Source organism: Vicugna pacos, chromosome 19 (assembly GCF_048564905.1).
Source record: "Vicugna pacos chromosome 19, VicPac4, whole genome shotgun sequence".
NCBI lineage: Eukaryota > Metazoa > Chordata > Mammalia > Artiodactyla > Camelidae > Vicugna > Vicugna pacos.
This window is the reverse complement of record NC_133005.1, coordinates 38362246-38386347: the sequence shown is the minus strand read 5'-3', so window position 1 is coordinate 38386347 and position 24102 is coordinate 38362246. Positions and strand designations below refer to the sequence as shown.

Below are 24102 nucleotides of genomic sequence, written 5' to 3'. Positions count from 1 at the left end.
TTAATTCCACAGCCAGATAAGGGGGGGAAGAGCGTTCACATGGTCTGTTAGAGGGAGACTTTTGGAGGGGACCAGTTTAGTGGTATCTTCCAAAATACTAAAATCTGAGTTCCCTGTGACCCAGCAGTTCGACTTACAGGAATTTCTCACATGGAATTAACCTGACTAGGTGTGCAAATGAATAGGTACAAGGATGTTCAGAGCGGCACTGTTCACAAGAGCAGTTAACGGGATACAGCCAAACGTCCGTGAGTACAGGTCTGGGCAGGTGACGTTACAGCCGTCCAGTCGTGACCACACGTCACTTTAAAAAGAACCAAAGTGTGGCTGACCCATGTGTGTTGACGTGCAAGTGGCTGAAGGTCAGTTAGTAAGTGGGGTGGGGGGCGGAATTAAGCTGCAGAGTACTCTGTACAGTTTAATCCCCAGTGATGTTTTTAAAAAAAGGTGTATGCGTGAATATTGTCTTCAAGGATGTGAAATAACTTTGATGGAGGCTGTCCCTGGTAAGTGAAGCAGATGTGGGAAAGAGGAAGGCTTTTATTACTTGAATACCCCTCTGTTCTGTTAGGCTTTTTACAACAAGCAAGTATTAAATGAATATTTTTTAAAATAGCTTTTAAGTTTATCCACCAGATTCTCATCTGCTTTGCCGGTTTATTTCTGTCGGTATCCATGTTCTAAATATAAATGATGTATTAATTTCAGTGTGTAAAATCCTAGGAATTTCGAAGTTCCACGAGCACTCACTGCTTGTTTTACTTCTTCTAATCTCTGCCTCCGCACCTGTCTCTCCCTCCCACCCACCTACTTGCCTTTAGGCACTTTTTAATCTCATTTTCTCGAAAAATACTTGGACAACCAACTGAAAAGTGCTCTTTAAAATGCATTTTGTGAATTGCACAGAACCTCTTTCCACAGGTGAGCGTGGAAGAACTGATCGCTTTCCTGGGTTTCTTTGTTATTCTCTGACATTCTAGCTTCAGGATGAAATAGGAATTTATCCGATTAGAGCAGTAGTCATTTCAGCAGCTAACCTTGTTTCTGCCCCAAAAATTCAGTCACAGAGTAGATCTATTCCCAGATTCCATCTAGAACTCACCTTCCATGCTTATGGTTTCTTTTAATAAAATATCTCTTGAAGAACATGACTGCACCTCTTCTGAACAGGTAATGTGCTGGGGTAATATAGTGTATTTCTGCATCACACCAAAAGGAAATAGTGATCTTAGTTTTTTTTAAATTTAAAACTATTGCAATATAGTTACTTCTATTATATAAATTAAATTCATGCTTGTAGAAAATACGAAATAATACAGGAAAGTAAAATTACCTAAAATCAAGTCCCAAATCCATAGGCAGCAGCTGCTAACATTTTGCTCCTTTTTTTTTTTTTTCCGTCTTTTGCTCTGCTTAGTATGTTTTTACATCATTGTGGAATGTGTGTTGGTATATACACAATTTGAAATTTATTTTCCCCTCTTTGTAACCTAACATGGCATTTCTTCATTCTGCCAAAACGACGTAAGTTACGTACCATTACTCCCTTAGTGGACATTTGGGTTTCTTTTCATTTTTTTATAATTAAAAATTATGCTGCATTTATCATAATGCATAAATTTCCATCTATAGGATTATTTCCTTCAGATAGATTCCCAGAAATTGAATTACTGGGTGAAAGTTCATGAACGTTTTTAAGGCTCTTGCTAAGCGTTGCCGAATTGCTGTCTTCAAAGGTGGGGCCGGTTTCCCCTCGTCAGCAATGCTGGAAGGCCACGCTGACTTTCCTCATCTCCAAAACTGAGTATTATTTTAAGTACTGTGCTAATTTGGATAAGCTGATTATCATTATTGCCTTAGTAACTTTTAATGACATTAGTGGAGGACTTTTAAAAAATCCATAATACATGATCCTATTTTTGTGTAGTTAAGTGATGTGTATTAAATTTTAAATTGGCAAAAAAAAAAGAGTGTCCTGATGACCAGATATCAGTTTGCAAAAATGAAATCCCCCAACACCTTAATCCAGCACCATAGGAGGCACAAGACATAAAATCATTTGAAATTTTATTTAGCTTTTTACTAAAGAATTTTACTTTATTTAGCTCATAATTACTATAGTAACCAGCAAAAGGGGAAATTATTAAAAATCTGGACCGTTTTCCCAAGGATGGTGGGAATTTATACCATGAGCCTTGATTTTTTTAATCAATATTAAATGCCACTTGTAAATAAATCATAGGACTCAGCAGATGCTGTAACTTCTAATTGGACAGCGCCGTTCGTGATGACCAAACGCTGCCAGCGTAATTGGTTTTTGGTGATGACTGTGCTTGAAAATTGCTGGGCAGGGAACCATTTCTAATTGATTACCTTTCATTACTAACAGCCTCACAGATGGTTTCTACTCCTATATTTAAATGTACCTCTTGAAAGCTGAACACAACAGTGATCAAGGAAAGGGGATGAGATGGGCGCCACAAAAAAAAAATAAACGTACAGCTTTGCCGAATTTTCAGTAACTAAGGGCAACCTGAAAATTGGAAATGCTGCAGTGGATAAAGTGTGTCAGAAAATGAGTGAGAGCCGTGCAGTACGGTGGGGAGATGGAGGGAAGCAATTCCTTAAAATGTATATGTTTAAAAGGAAGGAAAGAGAAATGCTTCTCTAGTGTCTATTGAGGACTACTCCTTGTTCTCATTTCTGTATCCGCATTGAATTATTTGGGAGAAGATTCAGGATTGCTGCAGAGTAGCTTCGTTTAAGAGTAGTTAAAAATGTGTGAAATGAGTCGTCCATCGATACTTAAGGGCTGAAGAGGATCTGAAGATTACAGACAGCGTGTTGATTTCACTAGTTAAAGAGAGAATCCTGGTTCCCCATCTTTCTGTCTTTATATCCATGGAACGGGTTTCTATAAAATCTAACTGAAAAACTGGCAGTAAGAGCACAAAATCTTTGATGATGTGATCTTATCCCCAGCTGCCTGTAACGATACCACAGCTAACAAAGATTATATCACCCATAAGACTGTCTGGAGAAAACAGACAGTTGACGCCTTCAGTTCAGAAATATTTACTGAACACATACTATGCTGGCTTTATGCGAGCCACGGAGAGACATGAGAGAGAGGGAGACATCAATATATGATTTTATTCTTTTGAAGTAATTGTATTTCAGTCATTGCTGTTATAAAAATAATACATGGAAATTTGTAAAAGATTCAAATCTTACATATAACTGAAAAAGAAAGACGAAGGACAATTTAATCAATATGGCTAGGAAAATATACTATCAAGCTGGGAAAAAGTAAAGTTAGAGTCCCTGCTTCCATTACAAAAATAGATCCCCATTGATTAACAAAACTGACAGTCGTGGAAGAAAATATGGAAAAATACATTTGACTTTATTCAGAAGACCCAAATACCGTCAAAGAAAGAGGTGTGACAGCTCCAAATTCCAAACACCAGTGATAGTAAGAACAGTAAAAGTCACCAAATAGCAAACTTAAAGACAAGCAGGATACTGGGCAAAAACTTTGCCACCTACTTTTTCAAATTATTAACATCCAGGGTGCATAAAGGACTCTTTCGAGTGAGTAAGTAAAAGAGAACCCGACAGAGAAAACATGACAAAGGCCGTGGACAGGAAGGTGACGGGAGAGGATGGACGTGCTCAGTACCATTTGCAAGGGGATGACTCGAGAAAATGAACTTGATGGGGACAGAGAGTTTCCAGCCATAAGATGGGCAAACCTTGTACAGTTGGTGATACCAAGTGTTGACGAGAGCGGCTAAAATGGGGTGGAGGGGGTGGTATCGGTCAGTGGGAGAGAGCGTGCTTAGCATGCGTGAGGTCGTGGTTTCAATCCCCAGTACCTCTACGGAAAAAGAGTGGCTAAAATACAAAATAAGGGGCTTGAGGGCCCAGTCTCTATAATATACAAACATGTTACGTTGCTGTCTCAAACGAACACACTGACTTGGACAAAACTGGAAGCACTCCCCGAGCGGCCCTCCTTCTGCTGGTTATGGAGAGAGTAGAGAACAGAGTACCTGCAACTGTGGTTAGAAGCCTAGCTTCACGTCTCAGTCCGGCTCTGCCACTTACTGGCTGAGAGGCCCGGGGCGGTGACCCTCAGATGCCTTTGCCTCATCCTCGCACCAGGGGATCTTGAGCAGGACTGTTAATTTCCCAGGAGCTCAGCGTCCACATCTAAATGATGGGCACAGGGTTCATGGAGGGGTGGCATTTGGCACCTGACCCAGGTAGGGGCTCACTCAGTGATGGCTATAACTGGGATCTTTGTGTTATGTCCCCAGTAAATTATGACAGTGTCTGTGACAATAGGCTCTGGGACAGGCACAAAATAAACACTAGCTAATTCTAGTGTTTTTCCTAAAATATTCACAAGAGATTCTCATTTCGGATAATGAAATCAAGATAGGCATTTGCATATCGTGTATATATTCAAGATGAATATGTTCATATAAACTCATAATCCTGGCAGAATTTCCCCTGCTCCCTTCTGGAAATTCAGGATTGAGGTGGTGCCCAATCATACAACTCTGCCTTGACGTGTAGAATCAATTCCACTGGGTACAAATAAGTGGGTGTTATGGGCAGAGACACACAGAGTGTTCAGGGGTGGTTATAAGCTCGTCTTCCTTAAGTATTAGGGCATTTTTACGTGTATCTGTATCTTCTTATCTTACTTGGTAACAATGCAAAGCAGAGTGTAACTTCTTCCCCTTTTCTTCCTACACACCCAATGATCTGCAATCTTGCTCCTCTTCTCTCCAAACCAGGTCTTTTTTTCCCCTGGAGCTTCCAACATTTTATTTTGAAATAATTTTAGACTTAGAAAAGAGTTGGAAAAATAGTCGCATTTCCAGGAAGACCCTCCACCGAGCTTCTCCAAACGCGACCGTCCGACATGAGCAGAGGACAGCTATGGGCATGGAGCCACCTCGCTACGTTCCTGCCCCCTCATCCACAGACCTTATTCAAAATCTGCCAGTTGTCCCTCTCGGGTCCCTTTTCTGGTCCAGGATCCTGTTCAGTGTCCCGCATGCATTAGTTGTCCTTTGACAGATCCTCAGTCTTTGTCTTTCTGGAACTTGACACTTTTAAAGAGCACTGACCAGTGTTTTGCAGAATGTTCCTTAATTGGGAACTTGGTGAAGACGGTGTCCATCGAGTTTCTTCACTGTAGAGTTACTCTTCTTCCCTTTGTTCTTAATAAGAATCTTGGGGAGAGAAGGGGAGATTCTTTAAGACTGCAAATACCCTGTTTCTCATCATTCTTCTGCCCACTAACTTTAGCATTCATCCACGATTCTTGGCTGTAACAGTTACTCCTGTGGTTTGCCAAGTGGTGATTTTCAATTTCTATCATTTCTTTCACATTTGTTAACTGGAATGTCTCCAAAGAAGTACTGTCTTCCCCCCCCCCCCCCGTTTATTTGTTTATTGACTTAAATCGTTTATTGTTCTCATTGCTTTATTGTTCAGCTCGCTCGAGGTTTGGCCATTGGGAGGTCCTTCAAGTTGGCTCCTATGTTTTCAACATGGCCCCATACTTTTTAAAGCACTTCTTAACTTCTGGTATCATAAGATGTTCCTGGTGCCTCTTGTGTATTTCCTGCCTCAGTCTGGGATCAACCGTTTCCCAAAGGAGCTTTGGTTCTTTTTATTGGAGAATAGGACTTGAAAGCACAATCTGAGCACTAGTTTTATCTGTTGCTGTTGGGTGTCTCTAGAATAAATTTTGCATCTTCTCTTTTCAGCCCACCACCATCCCCCTGGTACATCATCATGTCTCACCTGGATAACTGCCTCTTTATGGATCCCCTACTTCCAGTTGCCTTCCTCCAATCTGTCCTCTAAACAGCAGCAAAAAGTATAATCTTAAAACATTACCTGGACCTCATCATTTCCTCGCATAATACTTCTGCTGGGTGTCAGGGTCAGGTCAGGATAACTCAAATCACCCTGTCTTTGAGCACGGAGAACTGAAGCCTTGCTCAAGGCCAGCCTCTGACATGCTGTCCTGCCACATCTTAGCACGGGGTTGGCAAACTTTTTTGTAGAAGACCAGAAAGAAAAGGTTTCAGGTTTTGCAGGCCATTCAGCTCTGCTGTCGTAGCCAAGAGCAGACACAGACAGTATACAAACAAATGGACGTGGCCATGTTCCAGTAAAACTTTATTTACAAAAACAGGCAGTGGGCTGAATTTGGCCTGAGAGCCATAGATTGTCAACCCTTGCCCTCTTAGGTAGTTTTCAAAAGCTTGCCCAAAACCACTGGGAACCTTTAAAAACCTTTAACCACAGTTAAACCTCACAAAATTCTCCAGAAAGCTGCCTCCAGCTAGCCTCTCTTCTTCTGCCAGCGACGTTTCTTAAGGGTGCCTCCCACTGGCAGGACCTGGAACCCATGGGAAGGGGATTCTAGGAAATGGCAAAATGGCAATAAATTAGCCCAGTGGCTTCCACGTTCCCATGGACTGATATTCATTCCATACCATGGCTGCTTTCTACCCTTGCTCAACCCACACTCTTCGGTATGTTCTTTTCTATTAGTTCTTCAGAACTACTGGCCTCTTTTCCACCCCAGGATCTTTGCACATGCTGCCCCATTTGCTTGGCATACTTTTTCCACCCTCTTCCCAAGGCTAGCTCTTTTTTATCTTTTAGATCCCAGATTAAAGGATACTCCTGGAGAGGCCTTCCCTGATCCCTTCTATTTAAAATCACCTCCCTTTTTATTAGAATCTCTGTTATCTCAAAGCTAAGGGACTATTTTGTTCCTTGTCACATCTCCAGGATTTAGATCAGTGCCTGGCACAGGATGGTGCTCAGATACTTACTAAATGAATGTAACACTTACCACAATTGGCTAACATTTCACTTGCCTTATATACTATGTTGATTGATTGACTGATTGATTTTTGGTCTGCGTTCTGTATCCCTATAAGCTCTTTTCTAGCATTTATTGCTTATACCCAGCCTCTGAAATAGTGCCTGGAACATAGTATTCAGTAAACATTTGTTGAATGAATCAAGAATGAGCCTCACACATTTTAAAAACCTTAGTATGGGTAGTAAGTACTAAATAATCAGGGAATTCGGTAAAATTACATAGCAAAATTTTCTTTTTTATTAAATATGTTCTGATGTCCATTCAGCGTCTAGACCTCTCATATTTCTGTGCGGCAGCCCAGCCGAGGATGGGAAGTCTGGATTTAGAAGGTCCCCTCTGAGTGTCGCACCAGCACGCCCTGTCAGTTCTTTGCCTCACCTTAAGATGTCACTAAGTGACTTGGCCATGGCCTTCGCTGGCTGCTGCTGAAAGAGCTGGGAGGTCAGGACAGGAAGGGAGGAAATGACCTGGTGTTATGAACAAATCTCCCTCTTCCTCCAGCGCCTGGCGGACGAGGTGATGAGGTGCTGATGGGCGCCCCCCCCCCCCCGCCATCCCCGCTTCACAGGACATTCATTAGCACACCTGATAGTCCAGAGCCCTGGAAACCTGTTTTCTTCTACAGCCAGATCCTTCATAAATCAAGCCAAGCCTGATGAAACGTCACATCACGGTTGACTCCACTGTTGTGGGTCCAGCACTGGCTCTTGGGCACTAGGATGGACTCAAATGTTCTATAACATTTTTACTCTCAAGAAATAATGGGGGAGCTAAGAAATTCAGGAAAGAAAGAACAAAAGTAATAGAAAATCCTACAGGAAATATAATATTCTGAATTGGATCCCAAATTAGAAAATAAAAAAAGTACTTTAGAGGGAAAACCGGTAAAATAGAAATAAAATGTCTAGTTTAGTTAATAGTGTTATGTGTTATACCAATGTTAATTTCTTAGCTTATTAATTAGGAAAAGTTGGGTGAAGCATATCTAGAACTTCCTATACTATCTTAGAAATATTTCCATCAGTTTGAAAGTAGTTTTAAAAGCATACAAGACGGTGTTGGCTTGGATAGCATGGATTTATATTATAGGACTCCTGATGCAGTGAGTGAATTCTTGAAATCAGACAGACCTTGCGATGAATCGCTTTGTCTGCCACTTATCAGCTGTGTGTCCTTGAGCAAGCGACTTAACCTCTCAGAGCCTTAGTTTGCTTATTTTTAAACAATGTCGATGTCATTGGGTTGTTGTGAGGGCTCCATGAGATAACATCTCTTAGTATGACCTGCATATCATAAACTCTCAGTAAATGCTAGCTCTCCCTTCTCTGTCATTTCAGAAAAAGGAGCAAACGGCTGTGCTTAAATATTTGGAGAATAAATAACAGGAAGTGAGATTTGTATTAGATCACTGAGGTTGGCTAGTTTGTATTAGAAAAGCAGTAAGAGGACAAGGGCCCATCTGAAAATGAGCCAAGAGAATCACTTGTGGCCAGTTTTTAAGTCTATGAAAGGCATTTTTTAAGCTATTGAAAGAGGGCATTTTTTCTGTTAAAACTTGCAGGGTTTTTTCTAGGATAAAATCAGAGATTTGTGAAGTAAAATGTGTAAAATCAATATTTGTGAAGGTTATTCACTGCAGCACTGATTATAAAGGTGAAAGGTTGGAAAATACTTAAACGCTCCTAAGTAGGAAAGAGGCTGGCTAAATAACTTATGGTTCAGTCATTCCATGGAGTTCTCTGAAGACATTCTAAAAAATGGAAAGCAAGTATCTGTCTGTCTGTATATATACATATATTATTATATGACATAGTCATAGAAGATATATAGGCAAAAAAATAGTGCTCAGAATGTGCTCATTATGCTACCATTTGTATATCCAAAAAAATGAATATTTATATATTCACCCAACATGCCTGGAAAGATCGCAAGAATCTGGTAATAGGAGTTGCTACTTGATCTGCACCAAAGAAAGGGACCTTATGAAAAGTCACATCCATCTATTTAAAATGTTGCTGCCTATAAAATGTTATATTTCTTCTTTAGGAATGTTTAACCAGAATATAGCATACTTATTTCTTCAATATGTTTTTAAACTTTTTATTGTGAAAAATTTCAAACATGTACAAAGGAGAATCACAGTGGTCCTCCCTGCACCCATGACCCAGCTTCAACAATGATACAACTTCTGATGTTCTAATTCTGTAGAACATTCACCTTCTTTTCATCAGTTACACAAAAATTAATAATTGTAACAGTAACTCCATTTTGACCAAAGGAAGTTAAACTTTTTTTTTTTACTTATATATAAATTTCCTTGCTGAGAAGTTTGACAAGGTGACCAATAAAAGACTTCTAAGCCAAAAATATTTATAAGATTAATACAAAATTCCATGAGGATGTAGAATTGAAGTTATTATTTAAGAAAAACTCCTTAAATAATGAGGTAAAATTTCAACTGTTAAAGAACAGCTTATTCATATGTTATTTAAATGGATGACAGTGGAGGTCAAGGATGTATGATATTTAGATGACTTTCAATACATTTAAAGAAATGATCTAACAAATAAATTATAAAGCCCCAGAATCCTTTTAAGCTATTTAAATATATGGAAATCTTCTAAATATCAACTTTAAAACATGCAAAGGAGTACAAACTTTTAAAAAATTAATTTATAGAGTATAAGAGAAAAACAGTTTAAAGATCACTGCTCCTGAAGACCTCTAGTTTATTTCCAAGTCTCAGGGAGCTGTTGTGTTGTTTGGGTGTAGAAGGTCATGTATCGTGAACCCTGGAGACTGGAAAGGGATCCTGGAACCTGAGATTGAGGTCTGACCAATGTGTCTCTTTCCCACTATCCATCATGACCAAATGGGATTATTTCAGGAATGCAAGGTTGGTTCAATACTTGGAAATCAACCAGTTTAATTCTTAACCCTTAACCCTTTCTTGACCTTTCTCCTACCTAATAATTCCTTCTCTGACCCCTTTGAGGGTTCCACTTCCTTCCTCTACTCCCCCAAGTCCATATGTTCCCCAATACGTATGCCCCCTTCCAAGGTGGTATCTTCAGATTTCAGCTGCCTGCCTTCTGCTGATGATTTCCAAGTTCCCTTCACTAATCCCAGGGACTCTCCTACTAACAACAGGCAGCATTTATTGAGCACTTACTGAGGAATGTGCACTAGACCTTGACTTTGATTAGCTCCTTTACTGCCCAGAGCAGCCCTCAGAGATAGGTAAGAATTATCACCCTCTTACATATGATGAAACAGAAGTTCAGAGGGAGAAGCAACTTTTCAGAAGCAACTAAAGCTGGGTTTTGAACTTGGGAGTCTGACCTCTTGACATCGCCATAGGCCTCTCACCTGTGCTCCCAAGATGCCTCGAACAGAACTGGACACCTTTCCTTTCTTTTCTCCTTCCCTGACTCCCAGGCCAAATATCTTCTGCTAGCCCTTCTGGGACCACAGGATGCACCCCCACACCCTGAGTCTTCCTCTCTCCTAGAAATACTCCCCATAGATCTCTCACTTCATCCTTTCACTCCCTCATCTCACATTTTTCACCACTCACTCTCCTATTACTGAAAATTAGTTGAAGTACAGTGAAGATCTCTACAACATTTATCTGAACTTAGAGAAACAGACTAACATATCCTCACATGGAGGCTTCACTACTTGTAAACAGGATCTTGCCGAGTCCATGTTCTGCTAAGTCTAAGTAACAGAACATGTGTAGCCCTTGTGTTCAGATAGGTGTAAACATAACCTTCACTGTCTTCTCTAACCTAATCATATACCTCGTCTTCCATGCTTTTGACTCTGTCATTGCTTTCATATTTATCCAAAATGAAGAATTGATGATCATAAATGCTTCAGAATGAGCACAGACAGGAACATGTGGTAGACCAAAAGGCTGATCATGGTGGCTTTGGGAATCAGTCTAGCCTAAAGATGTGATCCCTCCAAATGTACCTTTTAATTTTTTTAATTTGAATTATTTGTAATATCATTTTTTTTCATATAAAACCCCAGAGTTTAGCATTCTCTTGAGAAATCACACAGTCCAGCAACATTAGGTGCACTTTCCTACCTGTCAATAACTGGTAAGGGCAGAATCTTGACAGTTTTCTTTAGACAGGAATGTGGGCTTCCCAGATCGCTACATCTCCACCACTTCATGTCATCTCTCTGATTCTGCCACCTGGTGTCAGTGGCCCTTGTCTTCCCACTTGAGTTTGTTTAACCTATCCTGCAGTCTTTCTTTAGACTCAGGTAGGAAGAGCGACGGGCAACCCATGGCATTAAACATCCACGCTCGTGCCTGACACCATTCAGGCCACAGGGAACACTTCACATCTCTGATCCTGTTCTGCAAAGCAAGAAGCACTTGCTTCTGAACATCTTGAAGGTTGGTTGTCGTCTTGCTGCCAGCATCAGAGGACTCTGTTCCACAGTGCGGGGAGAATTTGAACAGGGGAAGCACTTAGGAAAGAGAAAAGACAACTGAATTAACTGTCGAAGCCTTCTCCCGCCGTAAATGCATCGGATGCCTGTATAGCCTATCTCCCCAGCAATACCAACCATCCCCTTTCTTGCTTCTCAGTGTCCCAATTCATTATTCTGGAGGTGCCTACAAAGAGCACGGTATTTGCGTCAGTTGCACATGGCAGCAGACGACATGTGATATTAAACAATTCATATTATTCTTCGATTTGTTTATATATTGGTCTTGATGTAACATGCTTAGATTCACAACATTGGCAGCTAGATGAATACTGAATGCTGAAATTGAAAATAGGGTTTTTTTTAATAGCAAATATTTAATGGGCTTTAATGAATTCTTTTAACTACATATATGTTAGCTTCATTTAAATAATCTTTATATAAAGCTTGATCTCAATTATCTTATCTATTTTACCATTCCATCTTAAATAATTTTGAATGTTTTGGTAGAAAAATATTTTAAAACATTCATGAAGTATTTTTTAACATTTAATTTTTTAATGACTACGTTCACATTTTTTATATTTTGAATGTAGCTGGACTTGATATTTTTTATCTTTAAGATGATTATTGTCGATATCAGGCATCAACAAATGACAGAATTTTATTTCTAACAGCCTGAGGGCTATATTTATCCTGTGAACTAAGAATGGTTTTTATATTTTTAAAGGTTTGTAAAATAAACCAAGAAGAATATGTGAGAGACCCCATATGTAGACCACAAAGCCTCATTTATTATCTGGCTCTTTACAAAAATATTTTACAGTCTATGGTCAGTAGAATATAAATTATGTAAAAACTTGACTGTAACTACCTATTTTGTGATTTTACTGAAGTGGAAGCAACAAAGAGAAATGCTATGGGATAAATAGTGATTTATGAAGTGCGTTCGTTCCTCACATGAAAATCACAGGCCATCAACAGGACACCCAGACGTGTGCAAAAATAAGGACATTCTCTCCTTGTGATAATTTTCTGACTTTGAATCCTACATAGACAATAGCTTGACACGTACGTTTTGCTTTTGTCATTATGAATGTCTATGTGTCAAAGTGGGAAGATGAAATGTCTTAAGATTAGTTTAATGACTTGTACGCATCCTGGCCAACAGTATGTGGGCCGTGGGCCACAATGTTGTTGGAAGACTTGCTCCACCGCCTGAGTGTGTCTGAGTTTGTCTTGCCTTAGCCGAAAAATTTTGGCCAGACTCAAGTGACAGATCCCAGTATCGACCGCCCTCTGTTGGCGTTGAGCAGAGTTGTCACACTTTGCTTCCTTTCGCGTGGAGTTTTGTTCAAATCACAAGAAAAGCTCTGAATTGAACATTCATAACTAGAGGAGTTTCTGGGCTTTGTATTAATACTCTGGTTACATAATAACTGAACAATACATAAATCAGCAAAGGTGCTTTGGGTGGCAACTTTTTTTTTTTAAAGCAACATTTTTATCTTAGAAAAAAAATGTCATTCTGGTCAAATCCTATCTTTCTTCTTACTAATCATCATCACATGTTGCAAATGCTTTGGGCCAATTCAGTCTCTCGGTCTTTTTTATTGATACTGTTTCGACACCAGGAAAGAGACGTATCTTCCAGCTACTTGATGAAAGAAATAACACGAAGTCGAAGAGTGAGAGGGCAATGATATTCTCAAAGAAAGTCTCAATCCCCTTGCAACTGGAGGCAAAACAAGAAAGGAGGGGGGGAGGGGAGGAGGATGGGGGGCGGGCGCCTCTAGGGCTCTGACCCCCACTGAGTCCTTATCCGCTCCTCTACCTTAACTGCCTTCCTCCTTAACTGGCTTCCCCACTTACTTTCTTTCGAAGATGAAAAGGAGCGTTGCTCCTTTTGAGGGTGAGCCTTGGAGAATCGGAGCTTTTGGGTCTTTTTCCCGAAGCCCAGCTGACCGGCCCCAAAGTGCAGGCTCTCACTGGTCACACCCAGCTTGTGAGAGCCAACAGACCACCCTCCCTGAGGGACGCCCCTTTGAAACGTTTGCAGTCTGTTCAGGGGGACTCAGTCCAGCGAGGTTCCTGAAAGTGCAGTGAGCTAGCTCAGCACGTACAGGCTGAGAAGGTGCGAGGTGTGTGCAGGGCAGTATCTGCAGGAATCAGGAACGTCACTCATCCCACATTTTAATCCACATCTGACACTTACTCTGTCCTGCTCTGTAACTACTCACAGTGGCCCCACACTTCCCTGAGAACAGGCTCCCTGTGGCTTTCAGTTTCACACCTTGAGGATCTTGACCACAATCAGAGAACTAATTTAGGCAACTCGAGGTTATTATACTTCTGAGTGTTCCTTTTAGGGTTCAGCCTATAAAAGCCAGAAAGGAAAAAAAAAAGTTTGGTCTAAGAAATTAAGAAAGACTTTCACTTTTGTTGGCTAATACATTTAATTCTGCAGCTCACTTAAAAAAAAAACATATCGAAGTGGTATTCTAGCACACTTACCACATTTTCAACATTCCTAAAATTGCCCACGGTACTTTTTGAAAGCTCTCTAATCACATTTCACATTGACTTTCATTTTGTCACTTTGAATCAGGGCAAAAGGTCTCACAATCTCTTTTGTTTTCTGATTGTTGAAAATATCGATTTCCCCTATGCAGGATTGTATTTTTAAACTCAAATCTGCCATCCTGACGTGCTAGGAAAATGAAGTCTCTTTGTGCCTATAAATTAATTTCCCTTAATTCCATCGCTGACATATTTTGATGTCTATCAGCCCAACAGAAGGAAGGGTCTCAAGTAACCAAACATAAGTCAGTATAGGGAGGAACTGGGGGGTCCTGGGGACACTGACTCCTCTTCAGAACCTCCTGAAGAGAGATTGACTATTGACAATTTAAATCTTCAATGCTTTATCTCTTTGTTTGAGTCCTGGAATGCCATTGATACCTTCTTTGTATTTATAATTGTTTTAATTAGCCACCCAGCAGGGGCCCCTCTCCCAGCTGGACTTTGTGCGGCACAGCAGGACCTTACAACCCAGTTAAAATAAAGAGCAGACTTTATGGCTCGCTTAATTTCTTTTATCTGTATCAATTTTTTTTCTTTTTTCTCTTACTCCCCCTCATTTTCACTCTTTCTCCCTTCCCCCTCATTTTAGGGGTGAAGGGTAAGGGGCAGGGGCAAAAAGCCTGGACTCCCAAAATGGCTTAGCTTTTGAAGAATCAAAGAATTATGGAAAAAACCTCTACCGTGAATATCTATCAGCAGTTCACAACTCAAGGAGGAAAAATGGTGCCGGTTGCTTGTCCCCTGCTCTTCGTTACATGTCATAAACCTCCACTGTGATTGTATCTTGGGCAATTATGCTGAAATGGATGTTGGTTGCTAAACTTTGCTGGGTGGAGGGGAGGGGAAAGTTTGCAAAAAGGCTCCCCGGTTGTTTGTTCTGTTTGACCACATCCTTCTTTTGTGGATGGAAATCTGGAGGATCAATTATGATGCAGATCTGACAACATTTCCATTTGTGGGAGCGGCGTGGCCAGGGATGTTTAGACTTTTGGAAATTCTTACATTGTTAAGATTGTTTTTCCTCCGCTTTTAACTGGATGCTGCTGCTTTGGTGTGATCACGAACACACAGCCTGAGCCAGAGCATTTCAGCAGAAGAAATAGAAACACAGGGCTTATTTGTGGCTTCAGAGAAATCACCGGGGCCTCTCTTCATGTGTGAATCTATAAAACTACTTGTCTAGAAATCAAAGCAGGGCTGGTCCCCATGCAAACATGCATCACTTCTAAAAGTAATCCTCCTGCACTGTGCTGCAAATAACCTAGTTTAATTTTTTCTGATAAGACCCCAAATAACTTATTTGCATTGGAAAAGAAATGATAGCTCCAGTTATCCGATATGGAAAGGGCTCTGAACTGGCTTCCCTATTTCTGTGCAAAGGTCTTAAATGTTTTTGAGCCCTCTATGTTTCTAGAACTTTCCAGCAGTAAGCATTGAGTCTGTCCTCCACTGAACGACCCGACAAGGAAATGGCGGCGGGGTGGGGGCTGTTGTTTTCAGTTTGTGTACTCCTTAAAATCAAGTGTGGTTATAATAAAAAATTTATCTTGTTACCTGGAATTATTTTTGGCTTCGTAGCCAGTCAGAGACCCAGACATTCACTTGCTTTGGAAAATGGCCACATATCACAAAGACCATGAATAAATACCCATAGCAATTTGTTAGGTGCAATTGTAAGGCTTTGAAATTCAATGACAGGATTGAGAAGAGGCAGGAAACCCTGTGTGAGCTAGAGGCCTAGGGGTTGGGAGACTCTTATAAGAGCCTAGGGTCCTTGAGGGGCACTAAATCACTGAAGGGTCAAAGAAGAATGCTGCCTGTCAGGTGCCCAGCATTGTCGTGTGCAACATGTGTATGTTCATGAAGATGGTATAGTTTGGTAGTTGCATGACATCAGGAATGAATTAATGCCTCTTAATTATATGCTTTAAAATGGTTAATTTCATGTTATGTGAATGCACATCATAAAAAATAAAGTGAGATCATCTTGCCAAAAAACCCCCAAGATAATATATAGTAATTAAAATTTTGAAAGCACTTTACAGTTTACTTTTTTTTTTCTTTTTTTTTAACTTGCACTGTGTGGCTTAATCCTCATAGGATAGGACCCCTTTGGAGTCCATGTTTTGAACATTTATCTCATTTCGTACTGAGGGACAGGGACCTGACTCACCCACTGTCACCCTCTAGTGACATCACAGAACTGGAGACTTGGAAATCTTGCTTTTCTCCAGTGCGCTTGCTCCATCAAAATACAGCCGCTGACAAATGGCAGCCCCGTTTTCTGCGTGTCGATTTACAGGTTCTGTGGATGCTTTTTGTTCGCTTAGATGGTATTAGAGCAGGAAGGTGCTTGGGAGCCAAGCAGATCTGTGATGGGAGCTGCTGAGTCCTTGCTCCAGGCCCCAGCCCCCCACCCCCATCCCATGCTCATCTCCACCTGGAGAATTGCACCCAGCCTCCCAGGGCTGCTGTGTGGTTTCAAGAGCCAGGCTAAGTGCTTTATACTGTAAACATGCGGCATAGTGTGTGTGCCTTGCGGCTGGGTCTCAGGAATGGGGCATTTTTGTTTCTATGATTATTATCACTGCTGTCATTTTTATTCATATAAATGTGACAACGATGACCCACCATCAAAGGCAGAGAATTCTTTTAAATGCAGAATACAGTTGAAGTGTCAGCAATTTTAATCTCTGTAGAGATGAAAGATACACAGGGATCTTTATAATATCACTTATTTGGGAGGTTTTTATTCCCCTCACAGATGTTACTGAGAATATCTATATAACCATGCGCATATCCACACAAGAAAGCCCCATCATTGCAAAATATTATTTGTGAGCACAGGCAGGGAAGGAGAAAAGTTGGAGAAACCCATGGGCCCTCATCGTCTTTTCTTTCTGTAGAACATACTTTGTAACGCTTTGTTTTTGTTTGTTTGCTTTCATCCTACATGATCAGTCCTGGAAACATCCCAGGCACAAAGTGGACCCTCCATAAGTATCTGTGGAGTTACTGTGTATAGCAAATTTGTGACCAGAGAAGCATTATATAAAGGGGATTATGTAAAATAAGGTTTACTGAATCGCTGCCCTTACTGGCATAAGGAAAACACCCTATGTAACATACTGGTCTCATTTGCAACAAAAGATGTATTTCCAACTTTATTTTTTACTTTCTTTTTTCTTAAGCCCAAACTGAAACAGCACGAGGCATGAGAGCCACCGAGCTCCCGCAGGGACACACTGGATGGTTCTTGTGTTGGCTAAATCGCATTAGCGGAGGGCCACGCCACGGGCTTGCGTTCTGCCAGCCCCAGATGATTTTCGACTGTACCTCGTGAAGTTCCTCGCAGTGACATCATTCACATCTGTGGCGACTTAAGCCTCTTGTTTCTTTGAAAACGGAATTCGAGAATTTGAAGGGTTTATAGTCGCTAAACTAATTAGCAGTGACTAGTAACCTGAGGAGGCCAGCGTGCCCCTTAGGGTGCTCAGTTTACCTGGGAGTCTCGCAGGTCCCACCCCGCCATCCCTAGATGCGTTACCAGACTCAGGGAAGGAGGGAAGGAGGGAAGGAGGCGAGCATTTTTTAAAAATAGAGAGCTAATTAAGTATAGTTCTCTGGGGATTTTTTTCTTTTTAATATGCTGTGGCATGGCCAACCACCAGTATTAGAGAAATTGATTTTAAAGGAAAAGATGGGGCTTTGGAGAAATAATTTTAATTATAGAAAGCAGTTCGTGAGATAGACACTTCAAAAGAGAGGACAGTAAGTGGGGTTTCTTGCATAATTATAACATGAAATATATATTTATAACATATATATGTAATATATTCTTCTCCATTCTGATATGGAAAAGTCTTGAAAATAGGGTAAATGAAGAAATCAAGATATAAAACGGTGCACATGGTGTAACCAAAAGCGTACAGGTCGGCAGGACCTCTCTGCATACTTGCGTGCAGTTGCATGGGATCTCTTTGGAAGAATACACAAGAAACTTACAAAACCCATGGTCGGTAACAGTGCCCTTCTGAGCCATGTTGAAGTCTGAGGCAAAAAGAAAAATCAGTAATACTGTCCTTGCTTTTATTTAAAGTTTTGATATTTTTGTTCATCATGGAATCTTTCCATTAATTTTTCCATTTCCATTCATTTTGTGTTTAGCATATTACATTAAAGGAGTTTTTATCTTGATGACCAAGTTTTTTGGCACCCCCTTTCAATTTTGTGCCCAGGATGAGTGAGGGACCTCTTCATCCTCGTCTTGGTGCTCAACATCCTTTCATCTGCTTGACTTTATTTTCACCAAGTACAAGTATGGCTTATTCAAGAACAGGGTGGAAAATGTATTTAGCCACAAGTGGTATTTGGAACCCTTTGCAATCATGGTTCTTACTCATTTGGGGGTGATAGATCCCACACAGAATCTGAGGAAAGCTGCAGTCCTCTGCACATACAAACTATTCTGCGTTTAATTTCAAGGAGGCCCACAGAACCCCCCTTGAATTCCATCCAAGACTTTTAAAGACTGCTACTCCAATTAGAGAGATTACCAGGAGGCCAAACTTCCTCTTTCAACTAGTGTGCTGATTTTCCCTACATCCCCCCTGCCAAAGGAAAAAAAAAATACTATCTTCTTTCTATTTTCCATGCCTTTTTAGCTATTTCTTAATTGATGGAGTGTATGGTGTTCTATTGTGGGAACAAATTGGCATACTCCTCGTTCCCCAACTGATTGCCACTGTTTTTGTAGTTATTGGTAGAGTCTCCTGTGATCCGAATAATTCCCCCACCACCACCAAACAAAATGATATGTCAAGGGCTAGGCTCCGTTCTAAATGGGAATTATTCTAAATTTATGTCACATTGGGTTGCAAGAGAAGAGACTCTCCAATGGATGAACTCAACAAAGCTCTGGACCTGGTTTCTCTGCTCTAGCATTGTTGGTCTTTTGAGCTGCATAATTTGTTGTTGGTGGGGGGCTGTTCTGTATGTTATAGGACGTTTAGCAGCATCCTTGACCTGTTAGATGCCAGTGGTACCCCAAGTTGTGACAACCAAAAATATCTCAAGAGAGTGTGAAGTGTTCCCTGGGAGACAAGATCGTCCCTGCTTAAGAATCACTGGACTAAGACTATTGCAAGCCACTTGAAGATTTGGTGACTGTATTACAGTTTTTCTTTCCAACTTTTGGTGAGGTGTTTGCATTTCCTATAGTAATGATTAATGCACTGGGTAAACACCACCAATGGGTTACTTACAAATTTGTAGAAATGTTTCCTGAAGTTGTAGCCTTCTTACAAAATATACTGTTACTATTTATGAATTCTCAACCACGGAAAAATTCATAAAGGTCTCCCCTTCCCTCAGCTGGACTCTTCTCCCTCCTCCTAAAATATCCTCTTCTGTTTCTCCAGCCTTAACTCCGGGAAATTAAAGCACAACCATTTACCTGTCACAACTGACTAGCTGAAGTAATCCCCCATCTTTATGACCCCCAAATTAACTTCCGAAGAGTGTTTTACCCAGCCCTAGAAAGTCTTACCTTCTGTTTCAGTGTAATTAAAATCCAAGTCATCTATTCAAGAATGCCATTGCAGTAAGATATTAATTGTGTCTTGGAGCTTGGACGTATTCTTCCTAACAGGATTTAATGGAGCGTACAGATCCAAGAGACATTCATAATCATTGTCCCCTCCGGAAATATGACACTGGGGAAGTGGATCATTCATTGTCACTGTTTTAGGATTTAATGGAGGGCAAAGTTTTTAATCTACTTGTTGGGAGCTTAATATTTCTAAGAAAGAACAGATGCCTTTTACAGTCTCAACAGAGCCAGACAGAAGTCTCTTTTTATTTCTTTTTTTTTTTTATTCGTTGAGTTTAAAGACTTTTCTTGTGTGTTTTCTTATGGGGACTTACTTGTCATCATATTAATTTTAAATAACATTCACTTTTCCCACTCTTAATGACCAAATATGCAGCACAAAAATCTTTTTTTTAAAAAAAGAATCATCGTGAATAGCAACACTGTGAATACCAGTTCGCAGGGAAAGTGGCAGAGATGTGACGCGTCCATCGTTTATACCCAAGGGGGAAAACACAGAGCAGGGCTCAGAATTTGATTCTGGACCATCAGGGTCAACGTGAAATCCGTGGAAGACATTCTGTTCCTTTAAGTAGATTCTGCTAGGAAGTCTTAGCAAAATTCCATGCCAATTCTTTCTTAATTTTGTTGGGTCAGCAAACCTTAGATGATCCTGTGTTATTTTGATGTTTGCAATTTTTGCTTATCTTTTTTTGTTATTTGCATGCATGTGACTTATTTATTTCAAAGAGATAATCCATTCATGGGATTCAATATTCAGAAAGTAAAAAGGGATGTGCAATAAAAACATTTGCTTCTCTAAGCCAGAAAGAGAAAGAAATACCATACAATATCGCTCATATGTGGAATCCTAAAAAAAAAAAAAAAAGCCGACACAAATGAACTTATCTACAAAACAGAAACAAACTCCCAGACATAGTAAATAATCTTACAGTTATGGGGGGATGGGAGTGGGAAGGGATAAATTGGGAGTTCAAGATTTGCTAACTGCAATATATAAAATAGATAAACAGCAAGTTTCTACTGTATAGCACAGAGAACTATATTCAATATCTTGTAGTAACCTAGAATGAAAAAGAATATGAAAACAAACATATGTACACATATGTATAACTAACGCATTATGCTATGTACTAGAAACTGACACATTGTAAACTGACTGTACTTCAGTTAAAGAAATAAAAATCCCTGTATTAACCCAGACCAGAGAGGGGGGAAAAAAACACACTTGCTTCTCTTGTTCTGCAACCACCATTTCCCATCCCCGAGGCAGCCTCCATGTTAGTCTCTTATTTCTCTTATTGGAGGTTTTTTATGCATTCACAAGCAAATGTTTTTATCCTGTCTTTTTTAATTTGTTGCTACAAATGCAGGATATTAGACACCTGAATCTGTATTTGCTTTTTCTTGCTTCTTGGAAAATGACCCATGTCATCAATACTAGAGGAAGCGCCCTACCACATTTTATAAAATAGCTTCATAGTATTTCAGTGTATGGCTGCACTGAATGTTTTTAACCATTGACCTTCTTGTTGCCATTTCCTTCTCTGTAACAGTAATACCACGATGGCTATTTGTAAATTCAAAAGCATAATGTAACGACTACCTGAATACTGCCCACACCATCTGAATTAAGAAAGACTCCTCTGCATTCTACATTGGATTAAAAAGCTGCTCTAGAATTTTTCTAAAAATTATTTTAAACTAATTTTTATAGAAGTCTTTGGATTTACTAAGATAAGTTATTGTCATGGACCAAATGTTTGTGTTCCCTCAAAATTTATATATTGAAATCCTACCCCTAGTGTGGAACGAGGGCCTTTGGGAGATAATTAGGTCATAAGGGTGGAGCCCTCATGATGGGATGAGTAAGAAGAGATACCAGAGAGCTCACTTCCTCTCGCTCTGGTCCAGAGAGAGCATGTGAGGATGCACTGAGAAGTCAGACAGCCGTCTGCAAACAGGAAGTGGGTCCTCACCAGACCCCACCTCTGCCGGTACCTAGATCTCAAACTTCCAGCCTCTGGAACTGTGGCTGAGAAATAATTGTTAGAAATAATTGTTTGGACTCGGCGGCGGCCGCTGCGTAGACCAGGCTCAGCTCTCTCGCTCCTCCCTCTGCTTCCCCTGCAACCATGTCTGACAAACCCGATATGGCTGAGATTGAGAAATTCATTAAGTCGAAATTGAAGAAGTCAGAAACGCAAGAGGAAAATCCACTGCCTTCCAAAGAAACGACTGAACAGGAGAAGCGAGCAGGCGAGTCGTAATGAGACGTGCGCCGCCAGTATGCACTGTACATTCCACAAGTATTGCCTTCTTATTTTACTTCTTTTAGCTGTTTAACTTTGTAAGATGCAAAGAGGTTGGATCAAGTTGAAATGACTGTGCTGCCCCTTTTCACATCAAAAATGGTGAACTGCTGACGACGGAGTCCGCACCTGCCTCTCCCATCTGACTGGCAGGCAGGGAAGGAAAAGAACTTGCATGTTGGTGAAGGAGGAAGCTGGGTGGGTCGACAGTGAAATCTAGAGTGAAATGCAAGGTGGTCCAAGGTGTCCTGCAGGCTGTAAAATGCAGTTTAATCAGAGTGCCATTTTTTTTTGTTCAAATGATTTTAATTATTGGAATGCACAATTTTTTAAATATGCAAATAAAAGTTTTAAAACCTGAAAAAAAAAGAAAGAATTGTTAATTTTTTAAGCCACTCAGTCTATGGTATTTTTGTAGCCTGAGTTGACTGAAACATTCATACATTTGTTTATCTCTAGAGACCCTAGAATTGAAGGAAAAACTCTTACTGCAAGCTACAAAGCATCCTTCAACTGTGACAGAAACCCAGCTCACATAGGCTTAAGCAAAACAGGAAATATACTGGATTACATAACTGAAAAGGCAATTGGTGCCTGGTCTGGCTTCAGGCGTGGCTGCATCCAGGTGTTCAGATGCTGTGCCACAAGCCTTGCTTTCCTGTTAGGCAGCCTGTATGTGTGGGATCCTCAAGAGCTCCAGTCCTTCCAGCTTCCAGTCCAACACCAAGAGAGTGTATCATTCCTTAGGGTTACATCCAGAGTTCTGAACAAGAATTCCATTTTGCTTTTTCTGAATGGCCTGGGATGGGTCATGGGCTCACCTTGGATCCAATCTCTGGCCAGGGAGATTCATTACTGGAAGAGAGACTCTCTGACTACTTTGTATGTTCCGATCTTTGCTTGGAACCGTGTGAGGATATGATGGGTAGCAGCCATGTGACAACAAGTCTGAAGATTGAAAACCAATGCAAGAGGAGAGAAAGCAAAAGGATGGAGAGACCTTGAATCCTGGTGACTTTTCTGAGCCAGTAAACCCACGTGAAGCTACCTACCTCCAAGGCAATTTATGTGAAATCATAAAGTCCTGTTAGTATTTAAGCCACGGTTACTTGCAGCTGAAAAGATCCCAGAGGGCACAGAATCCCTGTGAGACAGGCTTGCTTCTCTCCCTTTGGCCATTGAGGAAGTCGATGCTCAGAGAGATTACGGTTCTGGATGAGAACAAACAAAATATAAAAGAAATAAGTGAAAGAAAATGGTCCTGTTGGTTTCCATATGGCCTCCCTCACCCCAGCCCCACCTGTTCCTCTCAGTCCTCCCCATCTCGTGTTAGGGTACCATGTGGGACATCAGTAGCCCCCTCACTGCTCTCTGCTTCCATTCTTGACTCCCATGCTCTATTCTTCACCTGACAGCCAGAGCGAGTTTTTAAAGTGAAATCAGAGCATGTACCTTTGCTGAATATAAGCCTCTAAGGATTCTCATCACAACAGAAATTTAAAAAAACAAACGCAAACAAACAAACAAAACATAGAATGAAACCCTAACCATGTCTCTTGAATAAAGTCCAATGACCGGGACCCAGCTCATCTCTGCAAATCCATTTTCTGACACCCTCCCCCAGCCCACCCCTCACACCGGCATCCTGTTAACCCTGGAGATCTGTGGAAGGGGACTGGAACAGCTTTGGTCCTAAATGGACATCCACTGACAGATGGACATCTGCTGGCTAAAGGATGAGGGCGTGATTACATCACTTTGTAAAGCATGTTGCCCATAAGCAACTCTACTGGCTGTCAGATTGGTTGGAATAATTGTCAGGCTTCTTTCAGATGTCTTCTAGCCTAGCATCTCAAGGCACTTACATACAGAAATAAGTATGAACATTTTTATCAAGAAAACAAAAAGTCAGTTCTTCTGGGAAGCCTTCACTGCGCACTCCATCCTCTTCACCTCTAAGTCAGGGCCACGCTGGTGCCCTCTTGCTGTGCTGAGAACATCTCTGTCCTGGCACTCATCGCCACGGCAGTTAAATTGTTTCATCTGCACCTTTGTTTAATGTCTGATTGTCCCCTACCCTGCAGGCTTCCTAAGAGCAAGGACCCTGTCTTTTTTATTCTTCACTGCACTGCGCTGCTTGGCGTGTGTTCTCAAACACAGGAGATGATCCATATATATTTGTTAGATAAAAAAAGAAGAGATGGAGGGAGAGAGAGGAAAAA

The 24102-nt window shown here is 40.8% G+C and overlaps 1 protein-coding gene across 1 annotated transcript; it reads left to right on the top strand.

The window, feature by feature from the left end:
* Nucleotides 1-21703: 21703 nt before the first annotated feature.
* Nucleotides 21704-22014, top strand: LOC102538758 (thymosin beta-4-like). Its single transcript, XM_072943604.1, has one exon. The coding sequence runs from the start codon at nt 21704-21706 to the stop codon at nt 21836-21838; it is 135 nt and encodes a 44-aa protein (XP_072799705.1). The 3' UTR covers nt 21839-22014.
* Nucleotides 22015-24102: the final 2088 nt, after the last annotated feature.

What these genes read in the sequence shown, in the direction of transcription:
- LOC102538758 (XM_072943604.1), top strand. Translation starts at nt 21,704, where the DNA reads ATGTCTGACAAACCCGATATGGCTGAGATTGAGAAATTCATTAAGTCG.